This window comes from Hydractinia symbiolongicarpus, chromosome 7 (genome assembly GCF_029227915.1).
Source record: "Hydractinia symbiolongicarpus strain clone_291-10 chromosome 7, HSymV2.1, whole genome shotgun sequence".
NCBI lineage: Eukaryota > Metazoa > Cnidaria > Hydrozoa > Anthoathecata > Hydractiniidae > Hydractinia > Hydractinia symbiolongicarpus.
In genome coordinates this window covers 21,259,756-21,283,247 of record NC_079881.1, presented here as the reverse complement: position 1 = coordinate 21,283,247, position 23,492 = coordinate 21,259,756, and the positions used below count along the sequence as shown (strand labels likewise).

At 32.0% G+C, this 23,492-nt stretch overlaps 1 protein-coding gene across 2 annotated transcripts; it reads left to right on the top strand.

Moving 5' to 3' along the window:
- Nucleotides 1–21,747, top strand: LOC130648816 (VPS35 endosomal protein-sorting factor-like). 2 transcript variants are annotated; one of them, XM_057454916.1, is made up of 36 exons: nt 1–83; nt 1,034–1,088; nt 2,192–2,288; nt 3,461–3,628; nt 4,107–4,238; nt 6,220–6,250; nt 6,824–6,897; nt 7,199–7,267; nt 7,799–7,858; nt 8,017–8,101; nt 8,198–8,372; nt 8,848–8,895; nt 9,208–9,301; nt 9,563–9,640; nt 10,236–10,281; nt 10,357–10,433; nt 10,623–10,666; nt 10,738–10,794; nt 10,961–11,015; nt 11,479–11,595; nt 11,832–11,966; nt 12,505–12,564; nt 13,166–13,251; nt 13,366–13,443; nt 14,615–14,678; nt 14,998–15,096; nt 16,683–16,760; nt 16,844–16,958; nt 17,285–17,341; nt 17,830–17,912; nt 18,424–18,561; nt 19,398–19,425; nt 19,502–19,617; nt 19,961–20,004; nt 20,221–20,323; nt 21,196–21,747. In XM_057454916.1, exons 2-36 carry the CDS (start codon nt 1,063–1,065, stop codon nt 21,289–21,291), a joined length of 2,913 nt encoding a protein of 970 aa, XP_057310899.1. In that variant the 5' UTR covers nt 1–83; nt 1,034–1,062; the 3' UTR covers nt 21,292–21,747. The 2 variants fall into 2 exon arrangements, with proteins under 2 accessions (XP_057310899.1, XP_057310900.1); XM_057454917.1 differs by lacking the exon at nt 1–83 and adding an exon at nt 156–174.
- Nucleotides 21,748–23,492: the final 1,745 nt, after the last annotated feature.

The window sequence follows — 23,492 nt, the reverse complement described above, 5'->3', positions numbered from 1 at the left end:
AAATTCTGAAATTTAAGTAATTTTTTTCTTTGATTTTTAGTATAGTAAATAATTACTTTATACAAACAATACAGACATTCCAGGTGAGCATTATTGAAGTGACTAAAGTGTTTTTGGTGCGTGATTGAAAACGCTGCTCAATTGTCTATATGAAAAAATGTGTATGAATCAATGGTAAATAAATGTGAAGCGAGATATTTAGATTATTATCTATTCTTAATAGTAGATAAATATTTTTTTTTTGCGAAGCAAAGAATCGATCGCCGGTCAGTCTGACCGCTCGTAACGTGATCCTGACTGTCAATTAACAAAATTCGGCGGTCAGTGACTGTTGACCGGCCATTATTTTAAGCGCTGATATATATGTCAAATTTTTTGCTTTGTTTTTATTATTCTGATTATTATTCTGATTATTTATACAGGATAGCTATTTCAATGTCGAAAACACAGTTATCAATTTGGGTCCTCTGTTTGGAATGTATACATTAAGTATACCCCGGCAGTACCTACCCAATTTCCCTCACATGGCATGGGTTGCCCTGTAGCTGTGATAAAGACATTTGCTAAACATGCCAACGCTGTAGACCGAACCACGGACCATGTGATTATGAAGTAAACTCCATAGCCACAAGGCCACACACCATCTAATGTGACTTCTAGCATTGCTGTGCATAGAATCACCAAATAACTTGATATTGGTACTTTATTGAAAGCTTTCTCCAAATCCAGAAAGTCAAAATGAAAAATCTTTTTCTATGACATTTTCTCAAAAAAAATGCTGAAATAAGTAAAAAGAAGTATTAAGTATTCTAAAAATTGCTTTTGTGAGTACATGTACATAGCAAGGGACAACAATTTTGCCGTTTAAAAAATCTGTTTTTTAACCTACTAGACATTCCAGATAAAAATTTACACGCAATTCGCAAAATAATTGTTGTCATGTAAAATCCAATAGAGCAAGTTATCTCCTATGGGTGAAAATTATTTTTTGGTGTATTCCTTCCATATTAATTACTTTAATTCTTTTTCTTAGAGTAAGACATTCTATGGTAACGCTGTAAAATGGGAACTGTCGAAAGAGCTGACTGGTGAGTATAAACACAAATATATTGGCCGGAATTAGAAATCAAAGTATTTTACAAGCAAATGTAATAAAAACATTTTTAGGTGCCAATGGTGTGTAAGGTTAAGGCAGACCCAAACCAGTTGAAGAGAAAATGCACCAATTTGCTTTGTGTTTGCAACAATTGAATAATAAATAAAATAATTTAGTTGATTGAAAAAAGAGCCTGAACACAAAGTGCATACATTATTACAAGTTGAATATAAGATATAATTAATTACCAGCTTGCCACAAATATGGCCGAGTTGGAAATTGAGTTAATTTGAATAAGGTTGAAACTTGAAAACTTGAATTTGACTAAATGAAAAAGTCTAAATTTATATAAAATACAACAAAATAAATCGTAAATAAACTTCTTCATGCCATGCACAGTTAATTGCATCTGGGAATTTATCATATCGTATGACAGTTCAAAGTTCAACATAATCAACTGATGCATATTTTCAGTGAAAAATTTTTTTAGTCTGCCATTTAGTATGTATTTGTATGATAGCTTCTCATTGAATTGCAACCACGTGCCATCAAGAAACTTTTAGTAACCATAATCAAATTTGTGTGAAAATAAAAAAATAACAGTAATTTTTGCATTTTTTAATTTTGCAAATATTGTGTATATTAAATATTAATGCTTTTGGAAAAGTACGCAAGCATTAGCAAAAGATTGTGCGCTGTAACACACATGCAAATTTATTTTTCATTGTTATTTTGCACTATACTAAATCTTGCTGCATAAGCCATTTTTATAAAAAACACTCTTGCTCAATACTTCTTTTTTTGGTCATCCATTGTAAAGGGCAGTCTATGAAGATTTTTTACCAAACCATTAGGAATTGACGTGTATAGCCATTCAGATCTTGTGCTTTTTATGGACCTGCAAATCTATTTCCTGTTTCAACTAAAAATATTTATCATCTATAATAATTTTTATTTAGCCATCAAAAACATCAAACGTAATGATAAAATTAGATCTAGAATCAAAGTAGTTGGATTTTAAGCAGTTTTTTTTCCTAATTAAATTCCTATATAATATAAAAAGTATGGCATAAATTATTTCTTTTTGCATTTCAGGGTTTTCAGAAAACGAGATTATGAATTGGAAAGAAAGAAATTTAGGAGTAACTATGCAGAGACAAGTGAGCATCCGCTTAGAGGTACAGTGGTAAAGGTAAAAATGTTTGATAGCTCGATTTCAACAATTAACCAGAAGCCCGAAATGCACCAAACTTATAAAAATAAAGAAACAATTTCGCAGTGTATGTTTTTAGCTTATGTAAACACAAAAATCTATTTTTTCTGAGAAAAAGCAGATGACCACCATGTTTGACATTCTCTGAAAAAGGTTTTCTTTGCCTAATTAGGGGCGAAACAAGTTCTAATTCAATCATATGCTAAAGAGGGAAATGAAAAGAAAGATTCTTTGTTGAAATAAAAAGTTTACTAATGACATGCTGGCACTGTGTCCAACAATGTTTGATGTCCAACCATCATTTTGAAGGCTGACAACTTTATTTTATATTTTTTTGTTTTTCTCATTTCCTAATTTCCTTAATAAACAAAATGCTTATGAAAAAAGAAAAGCGTAAACATATTGACCTTTTAATCAAAAACATTCTTTACCATTGATATTATTTTATGACGGTAGTATAACTCCACTTGAAAAAAATTATGATATGATATCAGGGGTTAATCCAAAAAAATTACTTTAGGCGTCGGTAATCCCCTAAATTGTCTTTCAAAAAACGAGAAACTCAATTTGTTAAATTCATTATTTTAAAGTAAACCTACAAAGCCTAGGACCGTTACCGTCACATTTTTTCCCTATTCATCATTAGGAGAAGTAAGGCAGTTTTCATCTCTCTATTTTGGGGGCTCAAATTGGATTCCCCAAAATCGGTATAACCGTGTTTAAATTGATTGTATTAGCTCTGGATATGTAAAAATATTGAAATACTAATAGAATTATGTTCGAAATGCAAAAATTAGTAAGTGTGACAGAAACATTTTATACAATAACATAAATTAAAAATCCTACACCTTTGTAACAATGATTAACTTGTTCTTTTATCTTATATACTATTTTTGTGTCTTTAACTTTTTGTTTTTTGAAAAAGCTCTTAAGATTTTTAAATTAAAAGGTGGCGGAGAGGTTATTGTATAAGATTTGGTTTTTGCATCACATTGATATAAAAAAGAGATTGATAAAGGGTGGCGTTTTATTTAAAAATGCTACAATGCCTATATTACTATTTTAAGATTGTTTTTTTAACGTCGTCAAGGTAACTAGCAATAAATATTATTTGAAAAGCCTTTACAGAATAAATTTTTAAAACCTTTTAGAATGTATCTGGAACTAACATTCGCTCTTCAACATCTGAAAAACTTGAAAAACAAACACCCTCAGATCCTCTGTCATTGTTTGCCAGTCCAGAAGGTTTAGACGGGACCGATCCATTATCATTGTTGGCAAGAGGAGAAGATGTACCAAGTTTTGGAAGAAAAAAGAAAGTAGGCTTATTTTTAATATTTGTTTAAAATAATTGTATATAATTTTAGATTTGATTCTGTTTTTTACAATTACCACACAGTGTCCAATTATTTTAACAATATTTAAAAATAGTTCATTGATAGCCTCATTTGAAAAAGTGGAATGCAGTGAATGCATGGATATCTTGCAAAAAAACAGTTTCTTACTTTATTTGTGAAAATATCAAAACGTGTTGTGTTTGCCATGCTGAGTGGTTTTAACTTGATTGCATTGCATATAATTCTTTTCCTCCTTGCAAACTCACTATCATTTCTAGTAGAAAAGGGAAAATTAATACTTTTTACACCAAGAGAATTTTATTTATAGTGAAACACAGTATCATTACCAATGAAATCCTAAATGCAGTGCTATATAATGAACAAACTTTAAATATAGATGGTCTATGCTTTTGTTGTACAATCATTTTATCAAATTGTGTCTAATGTTTATTATGTTCAGGGAAGTGTTGACTCCGGCAAAAAATTCGGTGATACAGAAGGTTACATTGATAGCACATTTGAACCATGGTCAACCAAAAGAAGTGGCATTTTATCCAAGTACACTACATCTGAGAAGTTGTCCATTTCAACAGTATGTCAACAATTTTGTTGTGTTTGAATTGTGAAATTTTGAAGTGTTTTTTTATGATTTTTATTATCTGTCTGATACAAAAAACTCAATTAGGATGAAAAAATCCAATGATTTGATTGGCTTACGGTTTATCAAAACAGGGCTTTGTCTGGAGCCATACTAATCAGTTTTAGGAAGGTACTTTTTATAATAGTACTAGTGTCTTTTTGTTTTAATTAAAATACATACATTTGAATATGTTTTTTGTACTTACAATAGTTTAAAATCGAACGATCTTAATCTGAAATAGTATCAAAATTGAACAAGTTTTAGTTCCTTCCTCAGTGACTTGGGAAGAACAAATTAAACATAAATTGGCTTCAAATTTTTTGTTACATTAAAAAATGACCAGTTTTTGACATCGTACTGTCAAATGTGATGCTCTCTAGGAAAATCGACCGCTTCTATTTTTAGTTTGTATTTTTAAAACAATAGAATTTCGTATTTCGTATTTTTGGAAATTCGAATTGCATATTTAAAAATACGCATATTTTTTTGAAAACCGTATTTTCTTATTTTCAAAAAAATTTCGTATTTTCATAAATACGAAATTCTTATTTAAAAATATGCGTATTTTTAAACATGCAATTTGTATTAAAAATACGCATTTCTAAAAATATGCTGTAGATATATAATTCGAAAACATAAAAAATGGAAGGCATCGTCTCAATTTTCATCATATAGGAATCGTTTCATTATCTTTTTTTACATTATCTCATAATCGTTTTATGAGAAAAAGTAAATGTTTTATATTATTGAAACAGATTTTGAAATAAATGAACTATTTAAAAACCAATTTAACTTGTAAAATATAAACTTGTCTTTTATTAAAAAGTTGCCGTAACCATAATCGTAATGACATGAAAGCGTATATATGACGTTTTAAAGTTGTCGTATTTCATTCTAAAATGCCGAGAAAACGTCCCTGCGAAGCTCTTAAGTTGCCATATTTTATTCTAAAATGACGAGAAAACGTCCCTGGGAAGCTTTTAAGTTCCCGTACTTTATTCTAAAATGATGAGAAAACATCCTTGCTAAACTCTTAAGTTGCCGTATTTCATTCTAAAATGACGAGAAAACGTCCCTGCGAAGCTTTAAAGTTTTCGTATATCATTCTAAAGTGACGAGAAAACTTCTCTGCAAAGCTCTAAAGTAGCCGTATTTCATTCTAAAATGACAAGAAAACGTCCCTGCAAAGCTCTAAAGTTGCCATATTTCCTTCTAAAATGACGAGAAAACCTCCCTGCGAAGCTTTAAAGTTTTCATATAACATTCTAAAGTGACGAGAAAACTTCTCTGCAAAGCTCTAAAGTAGCCGTATTTCATTCTAAAATGACAAGAAAACGTCCCTGCAAAGCTCTAAAGTTGCCATATTTCTTTCTAAAATGACAAGAAAACGTTCCTACGAAGCTTTAAAGTTTTCATATAACATTCTAAAGTGACGAGAAAACTTCTCTACAAAGCTCTAAAGTTGCCGTATTTCATTCTAAAGTGAAGAAAAACGTCCCTGCGAAATCATTGAGCCAATTAAAAACCTATTAAAAACAAACTTGTAAAATTGAGTAATTGTTCTATTCAGTTTATTCAACAACTCATCATTTCATACATTCATTCGTATTTCGTATTTTTCAAAAATAGAATTGCGTATTTTTAAAAATACGAAAATTCGTATTTTAAAAAATATGCGTGTTTTAAAATACGACATCCGTATTTTTAAATACGAAATTTCCGTATTTCGTAATTTTTAATACAAAAAGAGAAGTGGTCGATTTTCCTAGAGAGCATCACAAATAGAATGCTCTTTGTCAAGGGCACAGATCTCAAAAGCTTGGTCTGTGTACTTTTGACATTGTGCTTCGTATTTCACAGTACATGTAGTACAAAATTAGGCAGTATCTTTTTACTACAGATTCTGATAATATTTTTGTTGTTGTTATTTTAGAGCTTTCTTTCTGGCAGTGATAGAGAAAAACGTAAGTCCATATTAATGGCAATCTCGAACTAAAGCAGAATTAAAAAGTTCTATATTTTAAATGAAAGGTGTACAGTATATCTTGTCAATGTTTTTTCTTTGGTTTATAACAAAGTTGTACTTGAAATTTTAATTGTTTATAAAAGTTTAATGCTGTTGTTATGGGAATAAAATTTTTTAAAAAAAAATTTTTTACTTTTTAATCCAGTCTTCCCTTTTCTTGTGGGCTTTTGAAAAAGCCCACAAGAAATTGCATATACTAAAATTATGAAGTTCTTAAGAAACTTTCAATACTGGGACCATTCTCAAGTTTTTTATAATCAATGCATCATTAAGTTGTAAATAGAATTCAATTTCTTTCATGTCAATGAAAATTTGCTGATGCAAATTGCTATTTTTACGTGAATTAGAATTGCTGAAGGATTTCCGTAAAAGCATGTCTTTGTATATCATTTTATAGTCAGAAAATTAACAACTTTGCTATATTTAATTCGCCTATAGCCAGCTTTTATTTCAAACATACAGCAATGTTAACATAAAGAAATGCCATACAACCTATCCCTTTTTTCTTTAGTTGTGGTAAAACAACAGACATCAACAACAGATAAATTGAAAACCCGGCTTGAACAACTTGATGATTTTGAGGAGGTTAAACTTTTTTTAACTTAAATTTTAATAATTTTTTTCTCGATAATTTATAACTATGTTACATTATATTTTTTAAACCTCAAATTTTTAGATTTTAAATAAATTAAGTTTTCGAAAAAAATATTTTGATGAGAACATGTCTTTCACTTGATTCAGTAACCAAACACAAAGCATAAAATTTTGATCTTTTGCAGCTATCTTAGAAAAGAAATTAGGGTTAACATTTATAAATATAAAATGATAATAGTGAGTTTAGGTGAGTTCCTTGCTTAAACGTTTTCTAAAGTTGTTTTTATTTTAGGGTTCTATCCAAGAGATGTTAAATCTTAGTCAAACCGAATATGTTAATCGTATTGAAGAACTTAACTCAGTAAGTGTTTGTAATTTTTTTTTTTAAGACAAACAAACAAATAAAACAGCGGAAGGTATGTGCACACCTTTTATGTTTCCACCAAATTAAACCTTGAGTGTCAGACTTTCTCAGTGGGAACAATTTTAAAAGGAACTATGGTCATGTTTAGACTTAATACAAAAGCGCTAATACAGCATTTTTTTGTATGAAAGCTTTTGCCAGTTACATAGCAAAATAAAATGTTTTTGACAGTTTTATGGTAATATAAGGCAACAATGAAGCTTTTTAAGCTTGGAGATGGCTAGATTTTGGGCAAAAGCTTATAAACAATTTTTTGTGAAACTGCCAAAAAGGCTATCTGAGCCTCTCAATTTAGGTTTTTCTGTCAGTGGACAGAAAACAAAATGGTTGTATGTTTAAATTTAAATAAAAATACCTTATTTTATCATGGTATTGTTTACTATTTCGATGGAGCAGTTTAAAGTCAGGCTTAGAACAGCGCATTAGTTTAAGTGACCCAATATTTTTTTTCACTCTTATCTATTTTAGACATTATTATCTGCTTGGGGATTAGACCAAAGAGTGAAAGCTTTAAAAATTGGAATTCAGGTATGCCATATCTTAGTGAATGTCAATACAAAACAATTATCTTAGTAAAAATATAGATAAGACAAGAAACACAATGTGATATCAATCCAATCAGTAAAATTTATGCCAACAGGTTGATGTAAATCTGATCTTTTAATTTGTTATTATTTTTCATTTAGTGTTCAAAGCTGTTGGGTGACACAGCTGTCTTGCAATTTTATCCAAGTAAATTTGTGTTGATAACTGATATTCTGGACAATTTTGGTAAGTGGTGTGCAAATTTGAGTTTCTTTTTGTTTAGGCATTTTGCTCATGATTTCATTTATGTTTTTTTGTTTTATGTTATCTCTTTTGTTTTAGGCAAGCTTGTGTTTGAGCGAATTCATGGAAAATCTGTTACATACACTGCTGGTAGTAATACTCCACGACCACTTCCAGAAAATTTTACACCAGAAGAAGTACCAGAATCAGCAAAAGAAACATGCCGCAATTGGTTTTATAAAGTAGCATCAATTCGAGAACTCATCCCAAGATTGTATCTTTTCGTAATCTTAAGCTGCTCGTGAACAATGTTTGAGCTTCTTCAAGAATGTTTTGATACATGTATGTCAAAAAGAACACATCGAGCCTTAAAATGTGTTGTATTGGTTAACTTCTCATAATGTTTGGCATTCTGTATTTTCTATCAACAGCACACTAGCATTTTTTTGTTAAAGAAAGTTCTTGTTAAATATCAATAAATTTACTATGTTTAGAGCTATTTTTACGAAGGAATAAATATTCTTTGGCCTGCTTTGAACCAAATAAAAACAAATATCTTAGGTCAAACTAAATTATGTAGATAAAGAAAGGATCTGTCTTTTGATTTTTTTCCATAAATTGATGGCAGTTATTAGAATTTTGTTACAATCAACAAAAATCACATAGACATATCTGTATTGATGCTGTATATTAAGATGCACTGTAAAATTGATTGGTGAATATTATTATCTTTAACAAAAGTTTTTCAGATATGTCGAGATGGCCATCTTGAAGTGTTACAGTTTTCTAACTACAGGGTACTATTTTTTCTGTTTATAAATTTTTTTTACTATTGATTCCTTCTTCATATGGTCTAAGTGAACAACACAATATTTGGAATTAAAAAATTACCTGGAATTTTGTTCTCTAAACCTGGAATTTAAGCTTCTTAATTAAGGGTCATTCTCATTTGAGTGCATTAGCGCATGCAAAAATAAAAGATTTTTCCAAGTGTCAAAGCGCTAACAAAAAAGCTCAAGAGCTTTTTGCACTAGTCAAATGGAAATGAGCTTCAGCACTATAGTTTCACAGTGATCTGATCATCTAACAGTGAAAGTTTTGTTTGATAGGGAGTATTCGCAAGCGTTAATGCGATTGACACACCAGATACGAGGAATTGCTGATCCATTAGTAGCTGTGTATGCGCGAGCTTACTTATGCAGAGTATGTCATTTGTTTAAATAACTCTTGTAATTTCTTTGACAATTTTTCCTCTGCTTAAATTGTTGATGTGAGTATTTGCATGTCGAATTTGTGGGTCACATTTTCATTAATTACCGCCTTGAGAGAATTTGAATTACTGTTGGTTAATGGTGACAACAAGAATAAAAATTCTGAATGCCTTCATTGACTGTAAATTTGTATGAAAATGTATAAAGTATAAATTTTATGATGTAACATTTTTTAAGAATTACTTATGTTTAGGTTGGTATAATTGTAGCTCCACAGTTTAAAGATCATTTAAAGCCATGTTGGTTTGACTACTTGTCATCTTATAAACAGGTTTTAGTCAATGTTTGTTTTCATTATCAGGCACAAACTTTTTCCTGAAATGTTTATGAAAAAGTTACTAAAATTAAGGGTATATTACTTTAAGAAATATGTTTTGTACAACTTAGCACATCAATGCCATTTTACGTCATACAATTTATGAAAATTAACCATTTGTTTGTTATAAGAAACAGAATGTAACTTTTTAGGAAACTTTAAAAAAAAACTTTGAAAGAAAGTCAATTTTGAAAATTGAAGTTGTTTTAGATACTCAATCATATTTCTGTGCTTACAGTAAAAATGTGTGTGTGTCATATATCCAGTGACTTACTTTACACACCAACAACAGCTATTTTGCTTAGAGTCAACGATTGATGAACTTTAAAGGAACTTGGATACACTTTGTTATCCTACAATATGCCCAAAATTATGCACACCTATCTTTTTGTGGTGGAAGTCAACTGAAGAAACTGTTCCCTCACTTGAGTTTTTTTTTAAAAAAAACCAAGCAAAGCCAAACCAAAGAATGTATATAAATAATGTGTTTGCGAAGTTGTTGTCAAGTTATTCAATTTTTTTGTTTGTTATAATGCCATGTTATTTTTAGTTAAAGGAAGGTGTTGTACAGAACAAGCTTGCAGCTCAAGGCCTAAGTATGTTTATTAAATAGGGTGATTCATTTATTTCTAACCTCTTCATACCTTAGTACAATATTTTTTTATTCTTAGGCATGCCAACTTATCTACAGTTATTCCCGCCAGCTTTGGATTGGCTACTGCAGTGTATTGCATATAAAGCTTCCGATGTAAGTTTATTTAAGATTTGAGTTTCGTGTATAACTGTGTAGACAGGTAACATACAGTTTCCCTTCTGTCACAGATGAAGTACACTTTTTTTACAGCCACAAGTTGAATATCAATTCAAGATTGATTAATTTACAAGCAACATAGGTTGGTTGGGTATAATATTCTTATTGTTCGCTTTTCCCTTCTAGACGGCGCTGACAGAAATTCTCACAAAATGTAACACATGCAACAGGTAATAAAATAACTTCATAATTTGTTATTTTTTTCTATTTTTTATATTATAAAAGACGCTGTTGTTTTTAGTGCTTTAATCCTGAACTCTGTGATGTCAGCATTTGATCCAAAGTACATTGCATCAAGGTAAGCAGTTTTGGGCTTAATATTAGACAACCTAACAGTGTTTATTTCTTGATGATTTGTTAAGTATTAATAGAATGTTTTCTTCTCTGGTAATTCAAGTTTAACTGAAGGAGCAGTGCTTTTTCAGACATTAACATTGAAAGACATTTTGTTGCTTTTATTATAGAGCCATGGAATTTAGCAACTTGATAAAAGACACTGAAGACTCTGGATTTCCAAAGGTAAATTTGTAGATTTTCTCGTTCTTGACTTTATCGCAAAACCGCTTGTAGATTTGTACAGCTTTATTTTTTTCTAAATTTACTGATCACTCTAATAAAACCCATCTTCGAAGATGCTGCAATATAAAGTTGTTGACAATAAATTCAAATTTAGACTGGGATATACATATGCAAAAAAAACACAATCAGGCTTAGAGTATGCTTCCGTTGGCTTAATAAAGAAATTATTTTAGCTTTAAAGGAGTAGCCACAAAACTTAAGGTAAAATTACACAAGGCCACATTCAGCCAGTGTAATGTAGTGGTGTTAAATTGGCTGTGAAAGACTAGGTCTAATTATAACACTAGTTAAATTAAAAAACACAAGTGAAAACACATCAGTATGATTAAAAAAAGGCTCAGCATATATTTAAATAGGCATTATGCTTATAAAGAAATATGTAATACATATTTTTTTTCTTTAGTATCTCTTGTACAGATCTCTTGGTACAAGTCTTGCAATGGAAGATCCTCCTGATGATATTAAGTTAACCATTTTGAATGAAGTCTGGAAAGTTGTGACCAAATTAAAAGAACCTTCAGTAAGCTGTGATATTTTTGAAAAGCACAACTCCTTTTGAGATTTGTGGTACTAACCGATATTAACTTATGCCTTAATGTGCTCTTACGTATCTTGAGAAACAGAATTTATGGAAAGATTTAAGAAAAGGAAGTGTTTGAATCAACCTTTCTGTGTAGAACTGAACGTACGAACTAAAGGTTCTTTTCTGTCTCTACATTAAACCTTCCCTTATGTTTTTTTATGTTGTTTGTACAGGAGTATATCTCATGTGCTGAAGTATGGATCGAATACCCAGTGAAGAATTTTACGTGCCATGAAGTGAACACACTTTTAGGAAATATTGTGAAACATATAACACCTGACCGCGCCTTCGAAAATTTTTACCCACAGGTGAATTTGTTATCCTTTTTTATATTGACAGACTTCAGTTTTAATATATGCTGACCACAGGACTGGAAAAAATTAGTTGTCCCCGAACATCCTGAAAAGTGCCTGGACTTTCGACAGGAATATAAAAAGTTATCAAAATTGTTGTATATCTAATTATAATAATCTTTTTACAAGCCTTTCAAAAATTTCATCAAAAAGAAGTATGTATTAATTTTTTTTCATAAGTCATGGAATTCCTAGAAATTTGTCATGATTAGCTGTTTGGTGCAAGAATCGTCCTAAAATGTCAAAAAAATTGTGCTGTTAAATGACAAAATATATCCTGAAAAGTTCTGAAATGTCCTGAAAATCACTTTTTTTAACATGTAAATAAATTTGTCAAATAAACTTAATTTTTGAATAAAGTCTTTTTTTTTATTATTCGTCACCACAAAGAAAACATGATAAACTAAATGGCCAGATGTTGTTTACATACTTATTTTCATCACTTATACGATTCTTTTATACCTCCATGCTTCAACGTTTGCCCTTTTTTTAGCTTCTATCTATTTTGACGAAAGTTGTTTCGAAAGACGAATTTAGCAATGTGCTTGCAATGGTAGGTTATTTTTACCATAGTAAGACAACTTCCCTGGTTAAAATATGGAGGGAATTATAGCGGGAAGTAATATTCCCATGGTGTTTTAGTTGGTCTCCAATTTTGTGGATATAAATGTTTGGTTCTCGTTTCTGCGTGAAAACATTTCCACTTTCCACTCGAAGATACAATTACATAATTTGTTTCTGAAAAAAAACTATCCACTTAAGAGTGCTGTCATTTAAGGGAGTGCAAGATGACAATGATGTTCAACTGTTATAGTTGGAACTTAATAAATTTAAAAAGCTCTGTGTGGCATTCTAGATATCCATGTTACGAAATTTTTCATTATTTGCATAAATTATGATTTCATATTTGTCTCGCCAAATTGCCAATATTTTCAGTTGTCATAACTTTAGATCTATAAAAGGGCATGCATGCAAACAAATGTACTGTTTTCTCAGTGTTAAAAATAAGATAAAGTCCTTAAAAACAAAATCCCAAAATGGGAACTATTTTAGTCGTGTCGGGCTTTTCGGACGCCCTTTAAACAACCCAGAATCTACTCAGTAGGTGTTAAAGCAACTGTGAGATTAAAAAAGGTTGCTGTGTTTATTTTCAGGATAACTTTTTGCCATTTTTTGACATGTTTCAAAAAGAATCTGTTAAAGTGGAAGCCTCTCGCACCATTATGGAAGCATATAACAGGTACGAAAAAATAGTCAATCCTTAAAACACCACCACCACACAAAAAAGTATCTCTTCTCACAACTGTCGTGCTTTGGTTCTGGATATTGATTTTTTTACTTATTTATTTTTTAGAACAGCAAAAGAACTGTCTGATCCTGTTCTGATCAATTCTCTGTTTTCAATATGCAAAACAATGCATGACTCTGTCAGGTATGTATCGAAATGGTGTATTGTCAACTGGCTGGGACTTGGCGTCCTATGTCGAATGTAATCTTCAGGATAACTGCCTTTGCGCTTTTGTGGTTGGTCACTGCCTTTTCAGTGAAGTATTTTTTCTCAAACATTAGTCAACGGTGAACATAATACATAAAAGACAGACTAAAAATTTCAACAGTCAACCGTGCTCCTCATATAGTCGTGATTAGGTCTCTCCTGGGCCTCTTTCATAGACTTTTTTATAAAAATTAAAAAAAACTTGAGTACGAAAATATTTTTATAATTTGAATGTTAATGGGACGTTTTTAGACCAATTTAATAGTTATATTTCCTTAGTTTCAGAATTTTAGGCATTTTAAGAAGGCCGATAAGATATGACAGATTTTAATAATACCTTAAGGGAAGAAAATTACCCAATAATAAATTTTTGTGAAAAAATTTTTCGCGGTTTCAGGGGTTCGAAAATTGTGAATTTTGCCGAAGAAATATGAAAGGTATATTTCGCGAAAAAACTTTTCGCGAATAGAAAATATAAATCTTCTGAACAGTAAATGCGAATATTTGTTAAAATTAGAAGTCATTTTAATGTTTAGGTTGGGTTAGTAGACTTAACATTGTGTCAGGGTTTAAATTTAAGAAAAAGGAGCATCAATTAACACGTTTTCGGAGCTTGGATCTAACAAAATAAACTAAGTTCTAAGTCCGCTGTGAACAAGTGAACTTTGGCAAGCCCTTATTGCATGAACGACGTAGTGTAGAAATGTCCTATATAACTACTTGTGGGAATGGACCTTAGTTTACTTTGTGGAGAATTTAGGTAGCTTAAACATCAAAATAAATATATTTAAAATTTGTATATATGTAAAAAAGAACTAAACAAGAAAAATATAAATAAGGAAGTAAACAAAGAAGCAGAAGTTTGGTTACCATAGTCAGTTATAGCTACAACGCTATATTTGAGAGGGCTGGACGGGGGTTAATAGTGTAAGTAACGTGCCATTATAATCTCCGTTTTTCAAGAAGCGGTACTTGCATTACCATTTTGGCTTACACAATTCACATTCAGTCTACTTGTGAGATGCTTTACACACTATTGAAAAATTACGAAAAATAATTGTTGTTATTTACACAATCTGAACACGTGTTGTTTACTTGTTTGTTTTAGTGCAATCACGCTCGACGATGATCGCCGTGTGATGGGGAATTTGATATCTGGCTTCTTACGAACAGTAAGTATTCTATATACTTATTTTAAAAATATGTTATTACATTCTTCCTTACGACCACCTTGCGGTGATTAGTTTTTTTGGGCGTGGCTTTTAACGAGCTCTAATGTTTTCCTTATAAGCGCAGAATCTAAAAGTCCAGTTGCTGTTCAAATGCTTCTCTTTGGCTATGTGCATATTACCGCCTGTTATGTTAAAGTGCAGGGCATCAACATTTAGTTAAAAACTTAAGTAAAAATAGTAGAGAAGTAAAAATTGTGGAGGGTGAAGTATGTTAAGCGTAATATTTTTTGTTCCTTTCGATTGTTGACATTATTTTTAGGTTTCGTTCGGACGAGATTTCGAACGCCAGCTTACATTCTATGTGGAAGCTCGCGCCATGTTTTCAAATCTAGATGTTGTTTTGGTGATGTTGGTACAGGTAAACTGAGTGGCTTAAAGTGGTCATATTCACTAGCCGACTTTAAGCATGTTCCACGAAAATACTGATGAAATGATCATGCTAAAATCGTCTAGTGAAAACCGGCCTTTAGTAGCTATTTTTAAATGATTCCGTCTTAAAAAAAGGTGAAAAATGTGAATGCTGGAAATGTGTGCTTAGTCTAGCTTATACGGTAGAGGGTATGACAAACAAAAACAAAAAAATCTGCAATTTGTGTATTTTTTATGCAAGCTATTATATGTAATACTCTTGCGTATTTGATATGTCCATTTAATATGCGCTTGGTGCTGATGTTGTAATTTGAACTTGAAGAGGTACAAAAATACGGCGTTGACGTATTTGTGATTCGCCTTCAACATCTTGATGGAGCATGTATTTTTGACCGTCTCGGAATGTTGTGTCGAGAATTCGTTTCCCTTTCCTTATGAACGGTGAAGTTGTTGTCTGGTCCTCTATATCGTTCCCAAAAATACGGCGTTGAAGTTCATCTGATTCGTTGTTCTCTTCCATGAAGTGGTCTGGGAAAGGTTCCCCGAGCTTGTTTTGTCGCTTGTTTACCAAAGGGTATCCACGTGTTTTCTTCTGCAGGACTTGTCGCTTGTGTATGTGAGGAGAATTTGAAAAATCTCGTTTTTCCAGGTTTGCTGAGTGGTGTATCTTGTCGTGGTTGTCTTGACTCTGAAATTGATCATCCGTTTCATGAGTTAACTGGCGTTTGTGAAGTGGCCACGTATTGACAGCCCCGGCACGTAACGAAATGTCACTTTTCTTTACAAGAGGGCGACTGTTTCTCTTCCAGTGAGGCGAGGCGTGGTAACATTGCACAAACAAAGTTAAAACCAACACAGCTACTATTTTTGCCATCTTGTTAAATGAAAAAACAGATCGGTTTAAATTTCGTGCTAGCTTTGTTTTAGCTTTATGGATTACTTGGCAGGATCTTCATGAAAAGTTAATGTCTTACAAGTGTGAAATAATATTGTTCTTGTTGCTGTAATTAAATCATAAATATCTGCTCTCAATATTTTGTCCGACGGATACAACTCGTACCCAATCTACCACTACCACGGGGAATTTAACCTATACTCTGTAAACAGAAGACTAAGTTTTATTCATCCCCCATTTTTTCTGTCTTGTTTTTTTTGAGGAGTATTAACTTATATATTGTTCGAACGTCTTATTTGATATGCCTTCTCTTATTCACCTGCTATTTTGTGTTCTGTGAAGAAGCAACATATTTATATCGGATTGTATTTTTATTTAATTTAAACCTTCGTACTTGTATATATAGGCACGTTAAATAGATCGGCTCAGTTTTAAGTTTAAATTATTTCGTGCTGCCTCTTACATAACATCAGAAATGAATGGCGAGTTTTAAGCGGTTTTGCAGTAAACCTGCAATTATTTAAGAAAAAAGTTGATTTTGCAGCAGGACTACACTGAAATATTATACTGCTTTGTTTTTTTCAGTCGTGAGCTATAAAACAAGCTTTTTCCTCCGAAACTTCCTACTTGTCAAAATTTTCTCAGATTTTGAAAGCTTTAATTTTAGCCTTTTTTTTCAGAGCGTGAATCTGTTGACAATGAATACCAAGTTTATAGTCAAATGTAACCACACTAGGAAAACCGCAGCTTTTGTTAGGGTAAGTAAAACCATGGCCACGGAAGTAGTTTTCTTCTCCTATTTCTCTTCGTGGCACTTCATCTTTTTTTGTTTCATTCATAGGCTTGTATGGCGTACTCGTTTATCACAATCCCTTCAATGACTGACATTTTCACAAGGCTGAAGCTCTACCTGCTCTGTGGACAAACCGCGTTGGCCAATCAAGCCATAGGACAAGGTTTTTATCCTATTAAATTTCATTCCCACCTTTTGGGTTCATAATTCAGGTCGGGGGCAGAGAGGGCAATAAACCCCTTTCCTAATTTTAAAGCTACGGGGCTGTAATGTGTAAAATAATTTAGCCACTCAGCAATTAAAAATAATAGTTTAACATATTTTTCACTTTTCTTCTGTTTGGCAAACCTATTTTTTATAAAGTATATACTTCTGTTTCTTCTCCTGCCTGACGTCACATTGACCCAGCAGATTAGAAAAATTTCGATCCCCGAACATAAATTGCTTCATCAAATCGCATCTATTGAAATATGTGTCTTTTTATTTCAGCGGATGCATTCTTTCGAGCTGCGATCAACTTATTACCCGACGTACCTAAAACAATAGGTTGGTGAAATTGTTTCTGTGAAAGACGCTTTTTGTGTGTTTTCACTACGCCAAACTTTTTAACTTAAACATTCTGGTTGTTGCGTTTTGCTGTTCTTTTTAACATCCAATAGTTAAAAATACCCCTAAAAACCGATTAACAGGTGCATTTAAAGGCGCTATAACCGGGCAGGATTATACCCCAGATTGTTTAACCGCAATAGGTTGATAAAATTGTTTCACCCTATTTTTGTTTTTCTGTGAAGACGATGTATGCCTTTTCACTACGCCTAACTTTTCAACTTAGCATTCCAGTAATTGCGTTTTGTTGTTGTTTTTTGTGGTAACAAAGTGTGAAAAGTACCTCTAAAAACCATTTAAACACGGTATAACCACACCACCCGTTTTTTAACCGTAGTTGCACGCTATTGTGTTTGCGTTCGTAGTGAAGGTTAAGGGAATCGAAAAAGAGATGTAGTTATTTTAGGTTTTCTTTTCACGACATTTAGAACTGGATAACAAGGCTCGAGCATCACAACAATATTTTGTTGAATATATTAACAGCTTGCTATCGACTCTTCTTATCGTTCCGGTGAGAGAAATATAATAGTTTTTTTTATGTGTGCTTTTGGAATCTTCTTTTATCGTCTATGTTATGATTGTGTGCGAACTTGTATTGCACGAGTGTTGTAGTATAAGTTGTTTGTGTATCTTTGTGCGTTGTTTAATATACGTAACTCGATTAACAGAATTTTGAATATCATTTTTTTGTTTTTCAGTATGTTCCTTAACTTATTCTTTTTATGGGCGGATTTTTTAAATACTGAATTCCAAGAGGTCTTTGAACGGTTTTAATCTTTCTCTATTATTTAAATGATTATTAAATTTTTTTATCAACGGTATCTAATCGAAGCTTTGTAACCTTGTGCTTTGTAAATAAAAAGGAATACACATTGATAAATCAACCGGTCCAATTGTTTAGAAAAAAACATTTTACCTCGTTCTAAACAGCCACCATAGCTAAAAAAATAAGTCAACGTTAATTAGAGTAACGCCATCCCATAAGTGTGGGAGTTTGTTTATCTTTTTATGTGTAATTTCAGGACCACCCTGACCACGAGGTGTTGTATTTATTCCGCGGCTTACTCAATGTTTTGCAAGACTATGCCTGGGATGACAGCACTGACGCAAAGACAAGGGTTTATTTGAACGCAGTCTGTGTTTTATCAGCTGCTTGCCAAGTAGGTTTTCTTTAGCTAAAAAGGTTTTTTAAAATCGGTCTGTCTTTTAAACTGTCGTATCCCAGTACGTAATGTTGTTTTACTTAAAAGTTTTAAAATGCGTCATAAATAAACAGGTTGAAACAAAAAATCTGAAAGACGTGCCGGGGGTTGTTTTTAATTGCATTTTTTAGTTGCATTTTTAAATTACGTTGTTAATGTTTTAAATTATAACTAAATAGTTGGGGTGAATATTCTTAAACTTTACGCATAGTTTCAAAACTTTTTCAGACAAGTAGAAGATATGTAATAGTACATTTTTTCACAATGTTTCGCCATTTTCTACTACCTGGACGATTTAGGTATTCTTAAACGACTTTAAATTTTTTTACCTTATTCTAAAAAACAATTTGGCACTAAGAATTTTTTGGGCGAAATGGCAGAAATCGCCAAATTATCCGCACTAAATTTAATTGCTCGCTGCGCCAAATTAAATGCAAAATCACAACGAAAATGGCGTTGATTCCGAATGTACCATGTTTGATGAATGACTTGATAACCCCGACCCAACAACTTACTTTTATTTACAAAATATATGATAGACACAAACCTGCAGTCTTTGTATCAATTTTTTGTTATTTTATTTTTCAAGTAAGAAGATATGTTTTACATTTTTATATTGTTTGTATTTCCTTATAAATCTTTCTAGTTGCACCAAATCCGCGCCTAATATAATATTTCTTACGCATCCGCGCCTAATTTAAAACAAAAAATCTTGCTGCACCAATTTAAATCCGCGCTAAATTTTCTTGGAATAAAGTATAACAATCTTTTTATACATTTCTTTTTAATAATAGGAATTATACATATATCAAGTATACAAAGGTATAAATTTTTAATTTTATTTCATTCTATTTGAACAAGTCCAGTGTATTAACTTAATGTGCTATTCTTATTTCAGTGGATTCAAACGACAAGTTGTACGGTTCCGGACAAAAATTTATTAACGAGATTACAAGTATGATCGAGACAATCGTGAAGGAAATTTTTGAACAGTTAAAAGATATGGGAAATAAGGTAGTCGAAATAATTCTTCGTTCGTTTGTTTGCTTGTGCTAAATCGAATTTATTCTAATGTTCTTTATTTCGACCTTTTTTCTCCGTCGTTAACCTTTCTAAACTCATAATGGTACTAATTTTTGCAAGTAGATATTTTGGCGAGTTGAAAAAAGTTTCATAAAAATAATTTGAGTTTTAGCGTTCTATTTTTCTACTTATTTTTGCTGGTATTAATTTTGGCGAGTGGAAGCTTTATTAATATTTCGCGGTTATAATTTCGCTAATTTAACGAAAAATCCGCGAAAAGCGTGTAAGTGGATAAATGGGGTGCTTTCTGTATTTAACTTTTCTTTTGTTATAGAATTTAAAGAAGCAATCATTTTTGGCAACAGCTTTTTTTAACAGGTAAATACGTATGCTTAGAATAAGTTTATTTTTATCTCAATCGCTTGCTATTTGTTTCCAGCATTTATCTCCCACTTCGTCTTCTGGTTTAGTTTGACTCCTTTTGTCGCGCTTTGCGCAAATTAATTTTCTTCTAAATGTTTTGCTTTTTTTTTTACTTTTATAAGTTGCAAAAAGAATGGTCACACATCCTATTAATTCTTACATTGTTTTTAGAATACTTAGTCATGGTCGATTAAGCTCCCCAACCATGGTCAAACTAGCTCAAAATTTATGGCGACTTGCAACTCAACATGGACAAGCTGATAAAGAATTATTGGTAACATTTTTTTTAAAAAAAAGTTTTTAATTTTGAAGTGTTAAACTTAATTTACTTTGGCTGTCATCATAACAGACTCATAAGTGAGTCTCGCAGAATGATTTTGTCGGTCGATTACCACTAGCCGTCTAACTGACGTTTATCAGTATCTGTATGTTAAACGCCCCAATTAAGGTCGGTTTTCACTGGGCGTCTAATTCAAAAGTATGGAGAAAACATGTAGGATGTATATATGTCGGTTTTCTTCGATCTTAACGTAAACCTTGATTAGCCCGCCTGCAAAAATTATTAACACTTCTGATTTAACAGTTGACGTCTAACAGGCGTTTGAGTGGCAACGTAATAACCGCTACAGGTACTTTTTACGTTCAATCTAGGCGCTAAGGCGCTTAAAAATAATATTCATCAGGATTCACTGTAGTTAAACCGACCTTAACAAGTTGTTACTAATAAGACGATGTATTTTATCTCGTTTCGTTTTTTTCAGGTTATTTTTATGTAAGATAAAAGTAAAAACATATATAATTCTCTAAATTATAAATGATAGCTGTTAAACATTTTATTTCTTAAATTTTGAACCATATCAAAGGGTATTTTGTTTGTAGAAAACATTTTTCCAATTTTCACTTAACACTATCCAGGCCTGCCTTTTTGAGATCTCTAAAAGCTGAGGTAGGGAGTGGCAAAGGAGACTTTGTATTACCACAAAAAATGACAAAAATTCCTTGACTATCCCAAAGCTAAATAAAAATAATGAAAAGTCAACAAATTGTAGAGGTCATTCCAAAATAATTGTGAGAGAGTAGCTTTTTAACACCATCCCCTCCCCTGAATCGAATAGGGTAAGTTAAATTTCCTTCGTTATATTTTAGGCGCGGTTTAAAATGACGATCGAGGCAAGATCTTCGAACGATATTGGTTATCGAGATTTGTTACGCTTCATTAATGCTCTGGTCCAGCCCTCTTAACATAATAATAATCTCCTTCCATATATTTTTTTTCACTTAGATATATTACTAAATTCTTTTGAGATTACGTAATTTTGAATGAGTTAATCAGTAATGTAAAACAGGGGCGGCCCGTAAACTACACTGCCTTTCGCTATATAAATATAAAGGGTTGCGGAGCAGGAAAGGGTTCCTATTTTCGCAAGCAAAAAATTGTTCTCAGTGTTTTTTTTCACTAAGTCAAAATAGCAGCCGAAATCCCGTGTGACAATCTTAGATAAAATAGGTAGGCGATTCGAAATTTTTGCGGTTTTTTTTATGAATGGAAATGTAGCATAGCTTCAAACTCGTCCTCTTATCGGGTCTGTCTTTTTGTCGGACTTTTTTCTGTTTAAAAATATAAAGCTGGTAGTATCTTAATTATATTGAACTTCATTTTGTAAATAATTTTCTATGAACAAATTTTTTATATGTTGAGATTTGTCTTTTGTTAATAGCGATCCTCGTTTTCTATACAGGCTGGCCACTGCTTCTGAAAACTCGTTAAAACTCTCGGAAGTGAAATATGAGGGTTGCACGAAGTTAGAGAAAATTCTGGAAAATAATTTTCCTGAATCTATTTGTTGTTTAGGCTCGGGTTTTTAGTTGTTACGTTTAAGAACTTTTTTTTCTCATTGAAATTTTTCGTTTTTGTTAAACAAAAGTTTTTAAATTTAAGTTTTGAGAATTAGTGGTCAAACTGTCTATGCTGAACTTGTCTATGTTTTTCACGTATCTTACGTAGTAAGTTCAAACATTAGAAATATACCATAAAACTAAACTTCAAGTAATGCTACCAACAACATTGTGTTTCTTTGTTTTTCGTAAGTATAAGAAGTTTTCCATATTCTTGTAAACATGTTCTTCTTGTTCGTTTTCTTTTTCTTCTTCAGTCTCACTATACGAAACATCCTTTGAAAGGTAAGTCGATGAAAGAGAATTTTTAACTTGTTGCAAATCTCGTTCAGCTCTACAAAGTTTGCCATCAATTTTAACGGATTCTTTACAACACAAAATGGCGGATTTTGTTTTCTGTGATTCTTCATGTGTTGTATTAATTTTACTCGATATTTTAGGCTTGGCAAGTAGATTGTTCAACACGTTTATTCGTGTGCAAACACTTTTTAAATTTTTGTTTCGCTCTTGTATGACCTGATATCCACCGTTGCTCTTTTTCGTTATTTTTTTTTACAAAACATTTCCCTGATTCACTCTTCATCTGTCTCTCAGAAAGCTCAGATTTTTTGTCACGCTTTGAAATTTTTTGCTTCGAAACACTTGCTGCTAAATGGCTGGGTGTTTTATTTAGTTTTTTTTCACCTTTTGCTTGCAAATGATCTTTTGTCTCGATTATCTTTTTATCACGTGACATTTTAACCTTGTTTACCACAGAAACATTGGACTGTTGTTTGGTTTGGCGTTGTGTTACATGTACACTTATCACCATGGAAATATCAAGACCATTTTTAATTTTACTGGAATATCCATTATCAAGCAGCTCTCTATTAGACGGGTTGGCATTCTTCTCGGTCTCGCACGTGCTTGAACCTTGTGTTGAAGTATGATTCGAAACGGCTGATGTTGTCGATTCCACTATAGTAAATTTTCCTCTATCTATATAAAAATCGTTCACACTATGGTTATTTTGCACGATAAACATCGATTTTGAGTCCTTACGTTGTAAACAACCTGCATGCCTTGGTATTACATGATCGACTTGTTTTTCGCTGCATGACGACTCAACAGCGCTCCACCCAAGCTTCCGACCACGTGACGGTGTGTCTGGTGTTGTTGCGGGTGTCAAATAGTCCCTGCATTGAAGTTTTCCATTATGCGAAAAGGACGTATCATTGTGGTTCCTCATTTTAGTCATCTGTGCTGTTTTTGGACGTTCAATGTCTGTTTTAGTTACATGTTTTTTTATCGAAGGGTAACGAGCAGGTGCTGATTGTGCTCGTTGTCTTAAACGTTTGTTTACGTTTTGAACATTTTGTTGATATTCTAGTTCGAATTTTTTGAGCTCCTTTTTTTTACAGATTTTTTCACTGTATGTTTGTGTTGATGCGATTACTTTAAGCAAACGTTGCATTTGGACGGCCGCTATCCGTATATCCCGATTCATTAATCGTTTTTCTTGATTCTTTATCGTATCGATATCGTGTAAACATTCGTGTAATCTTCGC

Excerpts from the sequence above, each read along its gene's own strand:
- LOC130648816 (XM_057454916.1), top strand. The coding sequence starts at position 1,063 with ATGGGAACTGTCGAAAGAGCTGACTG. Across the intron at positions 14,679-14,997 it reads TATCTGGCTTCTTACGAACA|GTTTCGTTCGGACGAGATTT; the intron begins GTAAGTATTCTA and ends CATTATTTTTAG. Across the intron at positions 17,913-18,423 it reads CGACTCTTCTTATCGTTCCG|GACCACCCTGACCACGAGGT; the intron begins GTGAGAGAAATA and ends GTGTAATTTCAG.